We start from the raw sequence: 13,599 nt of genomic DNA, 5'->3' as shown, positions 1-13,599 counted from the left end.
AATGATCCAGGAAATTTCATCTTCAAGAATCTGCATTCTGGCTCAGCTATTTTCACTCATTATCACAATAAGCATCTGTGCGTCATGGCTGGGTGGACAGGACGGCTACAATACTTAATCATAGAATACAAAACAATGAATGAATAAATAAATAAAGAGGGCAATCATTCACCTTGGCAGTGCAAACAGAACACATTACCTGATGAGATAAAAGCTGTGATCAACACTGATGAGCTTCTTCTTGATAATGAAGAAAAAGTGTTTTTCTTTTGCTCTTGATTCAGTATCTAAACTCTTACCTGGTGAGTGAGGAGGAGGTGTACACATAAGAACCACACCTTGGCCTTCACGCACAGAAACTCCACCCCGGTTCCTTGGACTGAAATCACCAAGATCTGAAAGAGCATGGAAATACCAATTTTCTCAGTCATACCGAGTTAATAAGAGATCACATACAGAGCTTGAATGCTTGTAATCTCTGCTGAGTCCTCTGCTTTCAAATAGTTTAATAACAATGTAAACAAACAGTCGCACATGCTCCTGACAGAGAAAAATCTGCAGCCAGACACTGCCTGGGGGTCTATGATTTGACCAACTGCACAATTATGACAGCAAGTCCATTTAGAAAGATTCTGTTTTTTTTCTGTTTATTAAATAACTGTGAAATTATTATTTTTCTCTTTTTGCTTTTAATATTTTTTTATACTTAGATTAACGTCAAAGGGGTTGTACACCTTAAAATGTGTTTTTAGGTTGTAAACAACATAGTATTACTTAATTGTGATGAAAACCATTTTTACTTTTGATAAAATTAGTAACTTTTTTAATTCCCTAAAAAAAGAAAAAAAAAAAAATGGGATTTTGCAGGTCAAAAGGGGCTCATAAAGTCCCCTACTGGGTAAAACCATGGTTTTGTTTTTTCGTGATGTAGAGCCGTATTTGAGCTGTACTGGTGCTTCTCTACATCACAAGAAACTTTTAAAAGCCCCTCCCTCCAGATGCAGATAGACGGGTCCTCGCCTAGCAGGCAGAGAAAACCATGCCCACCAACGCATATGATGTGATGCAAACTCATATGTTGTAGATTTGCTAGTTTCAAAGTTCTATTCTTTCACGGATTTTCTGATGAAATATTCCTGCAATGGGACGGATTTGTGCGTTTGAGGGATGTAAAAGTAACACCAGCCTTTATGCTTTACCTGCTGATCTTCATCTGGCAACAGAGCACCTCAAATCGTAGCAGAAGCAACTTCCAGCGGCACTTCCTGCAGCTGCCACAACCTGCTGCGAGTCTCCACAGCTTTCCAGAGCTGCTGGAGCTGCTGGAGCTGCTGACAGGTTGGCATAACACCTCTAACGGCTCAGATTGATACGGTTCAGGACCACCTTGTTCTTGTGTAATTGAGGTGATTCTGGAGGGTCAAAGGCCGCTCTGTGGTGTAGGTGCTTTGCAAATCTCACTTTCCATCTTGCAAGTGGCTAGTTGCTGTCTGTCAATCATATCTGCCTGTGTATCCCAAACCGCCCACTGTCTGCTCCCTGATCACCACAAACCTCCTACCCCAGCCCTTGCAGTTTCAGAGGCAAAACTGTGACAGCACATGGAGACCACATGACGAATACAAGACATGGAGACTACAATGAAATGATGAACTGGTAAGGTGAAAAGGAAACCAAGGGGTATATACAGATGGAATAACGAGGAACAGGTGAAGTGAATAAGCAAATCAAACCAGATGTACCAAGAAACATAAAGCAGAAAGCAGAACACAGTACAGGGAAAACATACAAAATAAAACAAAAAACAGAACTAAACATGAAAAGAAAACCCCACAGATCATGACACAAATAAATAATAAACAAAACAATGTAGGTGTTTTTACTTCAGATACAGTTTTGTGAGAATAAAAGAAACTGACATGTTAGGCATGTTGTATAAACTGCTTGGCCAAATTGAGGAAATCAAATAATGGTCTATTGATCCTCTGTTGATATTCATGTCTCCACCACATTACTCAATTACTTTGAGGTGTAAGATCTACTGTTGTCATGGAACTGTAGGTAAAGCATTCTTAAAAAACTCTCAAATTTTGCATTTTTGACACATTTAAGATTGCAGTTTATGGCCTTCACTTTAAAGACTACCATACACTACTGCGTGATGGTGAGTGCTTGTGGGTATGGCACAGGGGAGTGTGTGAGTGTGGAGTTATATGGGGTGCAGATTAGAATAGGTGGGGGGTGGGGGTCGATGGCGCCCTGGTTCCTGGGGTATGCGGCTGGAACATTGGGGTGTGTGCTAGCCCCTCGGTTTGGGCTGACCCGGGTGGCCGGTCCCTGGCGGGGCCGGCGGCTGCTGATCTTGGCCCACTGGGACCTGTGCCCCAAGACTGTTGGGGGCTCTAGCTAGGACTCTCCTCTGCCACCCTGGAGTCATCTTCGTGGTGGGGTAGCTTGGGATAGTGCTTCGGGGCTGCTGCTGAGGCCCCGGGTCTCTCTTTTTTTATTCAATGTAATGTACTGATCAGAGAAGCATTTTTATATTCAGCTCTTGGTAATTCAATTCTATTCATCATTATCTTCAATGAATAGAAAATCTACAACATAGAGAAATTTAAAGCACAAAGGGTGAACCATTAGCAAAAGAAAGAAAAAATGGAGTCTGCAGTTAAAGGAGATGGAATATGCTGAAAAATGATAGAAGGGAATAAATATTTCATTTGGTATGTTGCACCTTCACAATAGACTCAGCTGAGTAGCCAACCATGCAACCTGGATTTGCAAGCAATCAATCCATTCCACAAATCTATTTGCCATGCTTACAGCTTCCTGTGCTTAAAACAAACCAAATGCAGCACCAAGCAGACAGGTTAGCTCTTGATTGTCGGAAATGTTGAAGAAGGTGTACACAGGCTAGAAGTCTGAAATGCAGATTAAATGAAACTCAAGTAGACGTTTAATGATTAGATCTTTTTCCTCATATATACCCTGATTGTCTGGTGTTTGGCCTTTAACTGCTGCATTTTGTCACATCCATTTCCCACAATGTTAAAGTCACTCAGTCACTAAAGTCACAAATTCTGTTGTCATGACTCTGGTCCAATGGTTTCCTTGGCTCCTACTTTTCCAACCAATCAATCTGATCCCCATTCTTAAAATAGTCATACTGCAAGTTCCCTTTCGGGCTGACACAACCTGCCTCCCTATTCTTACCTTGTCCTGCTGCCAGGTGAACCTCATCAGAAGTATTTACCACATCCTAACTACTAATTCACTGCCAGTTTCTTGATTTGGAAGGGACTTCTGTCCCTATACCTTCCTTTATGCATGTAACCATTCCCATGAGTTGACGTCTAATGGCCAAACAAAATAGTTTCAAATTCAGTTCTTGTAGATCAATAAAATATTACATTTTTTTGATTTCATCTCTCCTTATTGAGCTATCTAAAACTTCTCTTATGACACTGAATGAACCTCCTAGTCATGGTTGATTCCCCACACACTAGAGTGCCAATCTAATGTCAGCTGTTACAACTCAAATTAGGGCCAGTTAGCTTGTCAATATTACAAAATGAATTCTTAAATTTTGGCTGCCTTTCTGTTTTGCATCACAGCTGTGTTGGATTACCATCCTGCAGATACTTCCCATCAACTTGACCCATTTTGTCTATTTGTGCTGACAACACGACACCAGAGTAAGGATCGAAAGCAAATGATTGTCACCATGTTCACTAATGATTTAAAATCAGCCATCACCGCTCTGCCATTTATGTCAGTGTAAACTATTTGTGCAGTGACTCTTCTTCTCTTTCATTTCAAACACACAATATGTGCTATCAATGATCAATATCTTTAATAAAAAAAATGGATAGTAGGTAAGCTATGCAGATTTTGCACTGATTGATAAACAGGGTAAAGCATAAAAAATAGCTTAACAAATTGGATTGTCTTTCACTGTAGATATTTCTTTCCCTTAAGCTATTCTGCATGGTAAAGAGTCTTCATGGACAGGTTGGCTAATTTTAATAAAAATTAAATGTTTCTCACTTCATGCATTTCCATTGTGCATCCACATAAAGCTGTTATAGCATGATAAGAATTCAGATGGCTGCACAGTAGCTATATCCTGTCTTAGAGACTCATTAAAACAGCCAGTAATGGATGACATTTTTTTCTCCTCGCAAACATTTCCAGGCACCAAGAAAATTATACATTTTACATTTAATGTAGCAACACTGTTAATTAGAGAATGCTGACATGATGATCATTTATAAAATGTCTAAGTAAAATAAAAGCCAAGTGGGCATTTTGGCAATCAAAAAACAAGAGAATGAGAAAAAGTTATGTATTTTTTGAGTTCAAATGAATTCCTTAACTAACCAAGAAGTTTGCTTTGCAAACCAAAGTTATGCAGCTGAATTAATATTAATTACATTTTAATAATGTAAAAACTGCATGATTATTAAATCTTCCTTACAAGTTTCAAGTCAACATATGTCCATATAAATGTAAAAAAATATTGTGTTAAATTTTGAAGCCAGCATTTGAGAAAATGCTTAATACAAATCATTAGTTTCAGGGTCTGTATGAATTTAAAAAAAGACATTAACAAATGATGCAAAAGAACATATCAGATTGGTTTGTGTATGTGTGGATCATTCAACACTTAAGTCAAAGCATCACTTCAATTTTATTACTACTGTACTGCTCGAAGTGGCTCGATACCTGAGCCTTAGCCAGACTCACGTCTGCAGAGAGAACTCTTTGGGGAAAAAGATCAGAGGCCCTCCTTTCTGCCTGCTGCCTTCAAAGTCACGGCTGAAAAGCAGCCCAAGTTTGAGTTCAGCAGCTCAGAATTTCAAAACAAAAAGGGGAAAAAAGTATCCTACCGAAACATGTTCTGAGCAGAGTACACGACCCAGAAGGTTTTTACAATATAATATGGAGAGCCTTGACTGAACCTTTCCTGATGGACTCTGTTTCTTATCTTGCATGGAAAAGGTGTGTGCAGCACACTCATCTAGACCAAATGTTATAATTAAATACTTCTAAAATAATTTCAGTCATTTTCTCACATGCTTTAAAATAGGACCATCAAGATTCAGTTTACCTTAAATTTGGCATCAGCTCCAGCTGAGAGAAGGCAAAATATTTGAAAACCTCAACCAACGAAATGGTAATATAGTCTTATTAGACAATATATTAGACGTGTAAAGAAGGAAAAATAATTTATAATCCTAAATAAAACTTGAAACTGCACTATTTTCTTTTTTTATAAAAAACTGGAAACTGCATAGCAAACTTCTAGGATTTCTGTGTTTCATATTCTAGTAGATGCAGTTTGTAATTGGGGCAATATTACTCCCCATCTAAAGCAGAGAAACAAGAAGTCTGCTAACTCTGCATAATATCTTAATTTAGATAAACTGCAGAGTACAAGTCAAAACTTGTTTTAAGTCAAAAGAGCATGCAATTACTGCTTTAAAATATTCAGAGGAAACATACTGTTCATGTGTATCTGAACTAGGTAAAGCAATCAACCACTGTGCAACTGCATTAAAATGTGCAGCGCCGACATAAAAAGGGAAGAAAAAGTTGGACTCCATGCTGAGTGATAAATACCCACCATTTGATATGTGGAAAGAGCGAGGGGAGGTTCTGCATTCAAATGTGTGCTGCAGGGCACCTTTCTTTGTTTCAGTGGAAGCTTCTGAAGAGTCTCGTTTGAAAGAAATGTAGACTATAGCACACTGATGCTGCTGAATACTTGTACAGCATGAAGCTAAAAAAAAAAAAAAATTACACAAGTGTGTAAATTCAAAGGATAAATGTGGAGAAATTTTTGAAAAAAATAGATAAGATTAAATTTGCAGATGCTTTCAGCATATAAATATGTAAAGCTCAAACTATTGAACTCTACTGTCAAGTTGAGCAACAAAATAAACAACCCCTATAGGATGTTTGTTAGATTTTATTTATTTGAACCTTTTTTCTTATTGCTGATTTGCAAAACAGCCAATGCTGTTTATACCAATGACGCATCCCACGACCGTTTCCTAAACATACATGTATTTCAGGAATGAATGATAAGACATGAGTGGCAGATAAAGAAGATAATTACATTAGCGTTACTTTTCTGATAATGGAATTTGAACTAATAATTCATTAAATGATGCAACATACGTATAACCATGGACACTAAAAACTGCTGTGAGTGTTGACTTTTGTGTCTCTACCCTCTGTGTCTATATACATGGGCTCTTCACAATCATCCAGAGTAGAGGACACACAATTGAGGCAGAAAAGCTGACATGACGTTCAATCTCAAGAATTTAGCACTCGAGTTAAAGCCAGCAATACTTGTTATCCCTTAGTCCAACAAAACCCAAAAGGAAGCGCCAACACAGGCAATTTATCAAACAACTGTTGAACATGCAGAACACAAACCTCCAGTAACACGATGTTCCTTCTACAGTCAACCCACTGCTCCTTCAGCATCCACAACCCTTTTGTTTGACACATAAATATGAATGAGCTACAGAGGAACACCAATTACATGGCTGAGCTCCAGTATGTATCCCACACATAAGCAGTACCTGCAGAGCAGTGTGTCTCATCATATCAGCAGTAATGCAAGCATGATGAAGAGGATGAAAGTTGCCAGAGGGCTGTCTAGACAGTGAAGTCCAAGGATTTCAGCTCTTAATCAGTTACCTTAAGTCAAAAGTTTGTCTTGTAAGTTTTCCATGGCTTACATATGCATTTCAGTAAGATAATATAACACAGAAAAATACCTGCATTGGCCCTAAATGAAGAGTAAATTTTCTTTAATACGGCGATGACTCTGTTTGCTGCTACTACACAAAAAATAATCAATTCTCCCACATGGACCTTCTTGGATCCTTTTTCTCTTAGCACCATAACAACAGTTGTGACAGGTGAGCCGTGGGCTTTGTTGCTGACTCCACAGTCTGACTGAGCTGCACGTTTACTCAGTGAATGATATTTTAAGGCTGTGGTCCCAAACCTCAAGGCCACAGAACATTTGCTACAGTCCAGCACAGCAAGTGAACATAGAGTTTGGTTAAAAAAAGTTGAATAATAACCACTGAGCATCGTAAGCAATTTCTAGAGAAACAATGGGATCTTGGTGCAGTGTTTCTCCTGTATCTTTCCACATTACTCCCTGTCAGGCCTCCTACAACAAGATACCGGCTGACCTGTCTGCCAGAAAATGGCCTGTCTGCTAGAAAATCCAATTTTGTGTAAAGGTGGCTTAGGTGAAGCTGATGTGTGACAATCGGCCATCGTATGGGCTGTCACGCCTGTCAGTCAACCAAGCATGACCGCAAACATATCTGCACATCCCAGCATATGCTCAATGATTTAATTTCTAATGTGTGTACCAAGGAAAAAGACTCCAATAACTGCAATCACAACACATAGATGTGTATCTGTTCGTACACACTTATATGGTCAAAAAAATAAGCTCTCGAATGGTAGTACTTAATGATCTACATATATATATAAAATACTAAACCAAAACATTTCTGTACATTTCAAACCTTCTTACAGCAGAATCAAACCATTTTTCTGTAAGATGACCACCTCACACTCAGTCAATATTGAAATTAAGTGGTTAAGTTTTTATGAAAGTACAGCTGATGTAAAGAAACTTAACATCCACTAGTATTAAAAATGATAAAAACAGCTCAAACTGAGACCCTTATCAACTGTAACCACTATCTTCCAGACAGATGCAGAAGTGACACTTATCCAAAAGTGGTGAGTGGTGACTGCCAGTATCTGATGTGAGTTGCAGCTTGATGTGAGCTGCCCATGCGTGTCAAAATCACACATCAACTTCAAGCAGACTGACGAAGGAGATATCTGAGTGTTCAGCTCAGCCAAAGACAGAACTGAAAAACTTCCACAGAGGGTGTAAACAGAGCACTAAGTACATCCATTTTATATCCCCTGTATACACAGACCCCGCCTCTACCCTGCTTCTCGCCTCCAGCTTCCCTGCGACCCTGAATTGAACTAGGCAGTATAGAAAATGGATAGATAGATGGATGGATACACAGATAGTTGTGTGCTTTTGTAGTACATGCATGTGTGCAGTATGAGAATTCCACAGTGCAAAATCTGATAAATATATTGTTGAATAAAACCAGAAAAATAAATTAAATCCAGTAGTTTACAGATAGATGCCCATTAATGTTGTAAAGCATTTAACCTCCTGAAGAAACAAATCACATCTAGCAGTGGCACACATCAGGATGCAACAGTGACTCGGCCAGTCCAGAAAAGACATAATGGGAAATGAAGGCTATTGCAACAGCCTGTATTTATTACACTGCCCATCTACGGTCTCAGGCTGTCCCCCACCCCTCACCCAACATTTGTCTGTCAGGTTGGAAATGACGTCTTGTGGAAAGCTACGGGTTGCATGGCAACTAGAAATCACTTCAGTCCTGCCAATAATACAAACACTGTAAGCTAAAGCTATCTGTTTCAGTGGATAACTCAGCAGTTTCACAGGGAAATCAAATAAAAAGACACTACAGGAAAAAAAAAACACTGTGTGGTTGGGAGGATAGGGGATTTCAGGGAAGAATGGATGTACTCTTCTTTTTTCTGACCTCATGGGGACAGATAAAGACACCTGCCTGATCTGCAAAAAGAATTTAATATTAAATGCAGTTATAAGACGAATAAATCCTAAAGTTCATGAGTGCAAATGTGATGTTGGACAGTTTGAACAAGACTCATACCAGTCAGTCTTCACAAATCATGTGAAAAGTAGTGACACAGGCGAGCTGTGTTGCAGCTCATGAAATCATTAAGTGCAGTAAGCTGTTTCAGTGATGAGAACATTTGTATGAGCTGGTTTATGGCTGCATTTTTCCTGGATTTCAGTCAAATGCTGAGGTGTAGCTGAGCACTAAAATTTTGAGACTCACTGGATTAAACTGTGGAATGAATGAATGAATGAATGAATGAATGAATGAATTGGTAATTACTGAGACACACACAGTAAAAACTTCCGGTATTATTCAAGTATATTTAGGAATTTAGTGCAAACTTTAATCATAATAATGATTACCATAATTAGTTTGACTGAAAAATTTAAAATACCTACCTCAAAGCTTATCATTGAATCAAGAAGCGTCATTGTAAAATGTATACTGTCAGTTAAATCACATAAAATATTTCTTAGGTCTAACTGTAATAAATTTGATGGATAATACAAGTCAAGCCAATGCATAATATTTATGCTAAACTACAAATAGCCATGTCTTAGGCTGAGACTAATAAATGAGGGTCCTAATGTTACATTGCTCATTTTCAGGCAATTTTTCAAGCTCAGTTCTTCATTATATGCATATGCAACCATTAAGGAGAAAGAGGGGGAGGAAAAGATCTGGACAGTTGAAAGGACAGAAGTGGGTACATGTTGAAATGGGACTTATGTTGCTCATAAACTAGCAGAATTTTTTTTTTTTGTAGCTTGTGTATGTGCTTTACCATCTGGGCATTTCATCCTGCCAGTGTAGCCTGGCTTACAAAATACCAAATTTTATCTTATTTATTTATTTTCCCACTACTTCTAATTACATTGACATACTGTACATGAATGAAAAAAAACAACAAAAAAAAAAAAACTCCTATTCTGGTAGCTTTTAGATAATAATGGTTTTACTGAAGAAAAGTCCATCCCTTTCCCCTGCCTGTACAGTTTCAGGCTAATCTGGCCATTTGTTTCCTAAGTAATGCTATTACAACTGTAAGTCCCCATAACGACACAGGAGACCATGTACTTTTCTTTCTAGCAACAGCTCAGTGACTGAGAGCAGTAAGTTCCCTGTAGACATGCCAATAAGGCTGTTATGGTCATTGCTCCCTGAGAAAACTGCAGCGTACACCAGCAATGCGTTTTCCTCTCAACATAGTACACTCATTTTTTCCGTGTGTCCTGCCTTAGCTTGAGATGATGCTTTGGAGGTAAGCCAGGGGATTACTGGGAGAAAGAAAATGTGCTTTTTGCACTCATTTAACACTGAGAAACAGCATTTAAGGGCACAGACCCTGTTAACAGTACTATAGAGTATTAAGAAGAGCCAGTGCAAATTAACTTCAGCATCAAAACCAAACTGTGGACAGCGCCATGTTTATTTACCCCAGAGACAATACAGATTAACTTTGAATTAAAAGGACAAATGGGTTAAAGCTAATTATTTATTTATTATTTGGGCTATGTCAGTTTGAAAATAATTGAATAACATTTTTTTTAAATTTCCAACACAGAATGACATTAGAATGAGTTTCTGCTTACTTTATATTGTGCAGGCAGAGCTGCAGAAGTACTGAAGAGGAAAAAACATCATTTAAAAAAACTCTACTTACATGCAAACTGCAGTAGAGCATCTCGACTAAGGATGGTTCCAAAGCTGTTCTCTGCTCGACACTGGTACTTCCCATAGTCAATGATTTCACTTGCATTGGTAATAATTAGGTCTCCATCAATGAAGGTGTAACGGTAGTCTGTCTCTGAATCCACCTTGGTCCCATTGATGTACCAACTGAAAAACATAAAAAGCAGATTTTATTATATTTGTTAAGAATGGCAAACTAATAAGCTTAGAAAGCTGAGGTGGAGACAGTCAAATAAATGTCCCACCTGTATGTGGGTGGAGGATTCCCCCTTGCCTCACAGTGCATCATCACTTTCTTTTCATCAGAATTCAAAGGAAAAATAACATCATCTGGCTCCTGGATGAAAACAGGCCCAAACTCCTCGCTTTCTGTGAGAAATGAAAAAAAAGAAAGAAAGAAATTATTGCTAGGATGATTGCAATATTCACAACAGCAGTAATGTTCGGTTTTACAGTCCAATTATCTTTTCTATTATTAGCCAGTTGGTGCATGAAACAACAGAAAAGTCACACGTGCAGCATCACAGTGCGATGGAATTTTAAACTATATATATATATGTATATATATATACATATATATATATATTATAACCGTCATATCTGATCTGGTTGCTTAACAGTAAGATACATGGAAACACCACTTAGAATCCAAGTGAGAATCCAAAGGTGAAATAGTTAATTTAAGTGTGAAGTATACTGCAGAGATCTTACAACTGATCCTATTGTATATGATTCAGATGCTAAAAACTCCACATTGAAAATAACACCTTTGGGTTCAACCCTAAAGCTATCATGTAATTACTTTTTACACCTTTTACACCACTGTTGTTTGCCTGGAGGGCCAACTGATTCAAGTGAGATAAAAGTTCCAACTTTGTAATATGTCTTGGCCAGGTTTGGGAGTGCAGTGTATGGAGTGGACATCTGCTCTCTCTCTCTGGCTTGTTTCCCACTTCGGCTGACTTTCACATTTTATATTATTGAATGACTCAAGGCATGGTTAAAGATAAGAATAGTTAGAAGAGTGATGACATCAGTGAGATACTGATATCTTTAATCTCTTCTCACTGTTTCTGTATATTTGTAGAATAATTTGATAAGTCTTCCAATGCAAGGCCCCTTACTAAAACATGTTCTGGTCAGTAAGTAGTTGCAGTTTACAACAAAATCTTGGCTTGGTGGTGATTTTATAATACATTTATTCATGCAGTTCTGAAACCCCACAACCATCTCTTGCTCTAACTCTCTATCTCCTTCTCTCTCTCTCACACACACATAAATAAGGTACATCGACCTATCCCCTCCTAATGCTTACACACCACATCAATACTTGATCATGCACATGAAGAATGATTGTTGGATACTGTTGTTGACAAGGTTAGGAGAGTACCTACAAAAATATGGTAATTTTGAACAAGCTGTAGCAGCTTTTTCTATAAATCCATTGCTGCAAACATCGAAAAAAAGATTTCAGGCCATTGCTGTCATTATGATAATATTGGAGTGTTCCAAACTTAGCGGCAGCTAATTTGACTGAGTAAAATTGGTGACTGATGCTTTGAATCCAGGTCTGCTATGTTGTTAACGGACAAATGAGGATACGAATACGTAAATGTGAGTAAGGAAGAATAAAATCAAGGCAATCTTCCACTTCAAATATAATAAGTGAAAAATGAACTTAAATATGAACCCTGAAAGATACCAGATCCACTAAAATGACCAAGTAATATAAAATTTTCACTGACAAAGATTTTTCTGATTAGCGCGAAGGTGCACTGTGTAAGAATTACTGACATCTGGTGGTAAAGATAGGCATAGAAATTACGTCAAATCCCAGAAACGATTGTGAAAGAATGCCGGCTGTCAGTAGCCAAAATTTTTCCAGACATGTACATATTTTCATTTGCAAATGGAACCATTGACCTCGTGTGCAGTGATGACTGCACTACAGGTACTACTCCCCCTCCTCACCCTCCTATTAGATCATCTGTCCTGATCAACCTGCTTCTCCGTTAGGAAGAGGTACATTAATGAAAGAACAAGTCCTAAGTTTGTGGAGGCCATAGCTATGTTACCAACAACCAGTGCAGAGTCAGTTGATGGACTCCTGGATAATTTCAATCTGAAAATCTTGAATGTAATGGATGCTGTTGCACCGATAAGAATCAAGGGCAACTTGAGCAAACAGAAAACACCATGGAGAAACACCACTGTGGTTACCAGCCTAAAAAGAGAATGCAGAAAAACTGAGCGGAAATGGCGGAAAAATAAACTTCAAATTTACTATGAGCTGTACAAACAAAGCCTGCATAACTATAACAATGAGCTGTGCAAGGCCAGAGAGCTGCATTTATCTGAAATGATTAACAGGAATGTCAACAATTCTCGCACTCTGTTTGCTATGATTGAAAAACTTACTAATCCTCCTATACAGATAAGCCCTGAGCTCCTTTCCACTGAGAAATGCAACCAATTTGCAAACTTTTTTAGCCAAAAAATTAAAACAATTAGGCAAAATATTAATTCCACACAGTCAAACAAGAAAATTAGTCTGTGTCTAAAACCCGGAAATAATTCTGATGTCATGTCGCAATTTAAAATGGTGAATTTAAAAGTCCTACAAGAAACAGTTTGGCATTTGAAATCAACAACATGCACTCTGGACATGATACCATCCGACTTTTTAAAAACAGTTTTTACCTCAGTAGAAAGTGATCTCCTACTGATAGTTAACAGCTCACTGGCATCAGGCATTTTTCCCAAGTCACTAAAGATAGCTGCTATTAAGCCACTCCTAAAGAAAGGGACTCTAGATGCCTCTATAATGAACAACTATAGACCTGTCTCTAACCTCTCTTTTATTTCCAAGATTATTGAAAAAGTTGTATTTCACCAGCTTAATGACTTTTTAAATGAAAGTGGAAATCTTGATAAATTTCAGTCCGGCTTCCAACCTCATCACAGCACTGAAACAGCTCTGGTCAAAGTGTTAAATGACATTAGGTTGAATACTGATTCTGGTCTAGTATCAGTCCTGGTTCTGTTGGATCTCAGTGCTGCGTTTGATACTGTAGATCACAGAATCCTGTTGCACAGGCTGGAAAACTGGGTTGGACTTTCTGGAGCGCTTCTTAACTGGTTCAGGTCCTATTTAGAAGGC

At 38.2% G+C, this 13,599-nt stretch overlaps 1 protein-coding gene across 4 annotated transcripts in view; it reads right to left on the bottom strand.

Moving 5' to 3' along the window:
- cntn5 (contactin 5) overlaps positions 1-13,599 on the bottom strand; it is a 108,794-nt gene that overhangs the window by 45,822 nt on the left and 49,373 nt on the right. For all 4 annotated transcript variants that reach the window (XM_041995789.1, XM_041995790.1, XM_041995791.1 and 1 more), the window contains exons 4-6: positions 10,685-10,808; positions 10,411-10,586; positions 300-395 (exon numbers count right to left, since the gene is read on the bottom strand). In XM_041995789.1, coding sequence (XP_041851723.1) covers positions 300-395; positions 10,411-10,586; positions 10,685-10,808 — 396 coding nt within the window. The remainder of the gene's footprint in view (positions 1-299; positions 396-10,410; positions 10,587-10,684; positions 10,809-13,599) is intronic.

Source organism: Melanotaenia boesemani, chromosome 9 (genome assembly GCF_017639745.1).
Source record: "Melanotaenia boesemani isolate fMelBoe1 chromosome 9, fMelBoe1.pri, whole genome shotgun sequence".
Lineage (NCBI taxonomy): Eukaryota > Metazoa > Chordata > Actinopteri > Atheriniformes > Melanotaeniidae > Melanotaenia > Melanotaenia boesemani.
Note: the sequence above shows the minus strand (reverse complement) of the source record. Positions and strands in the feature narration are given on the sequence as shown.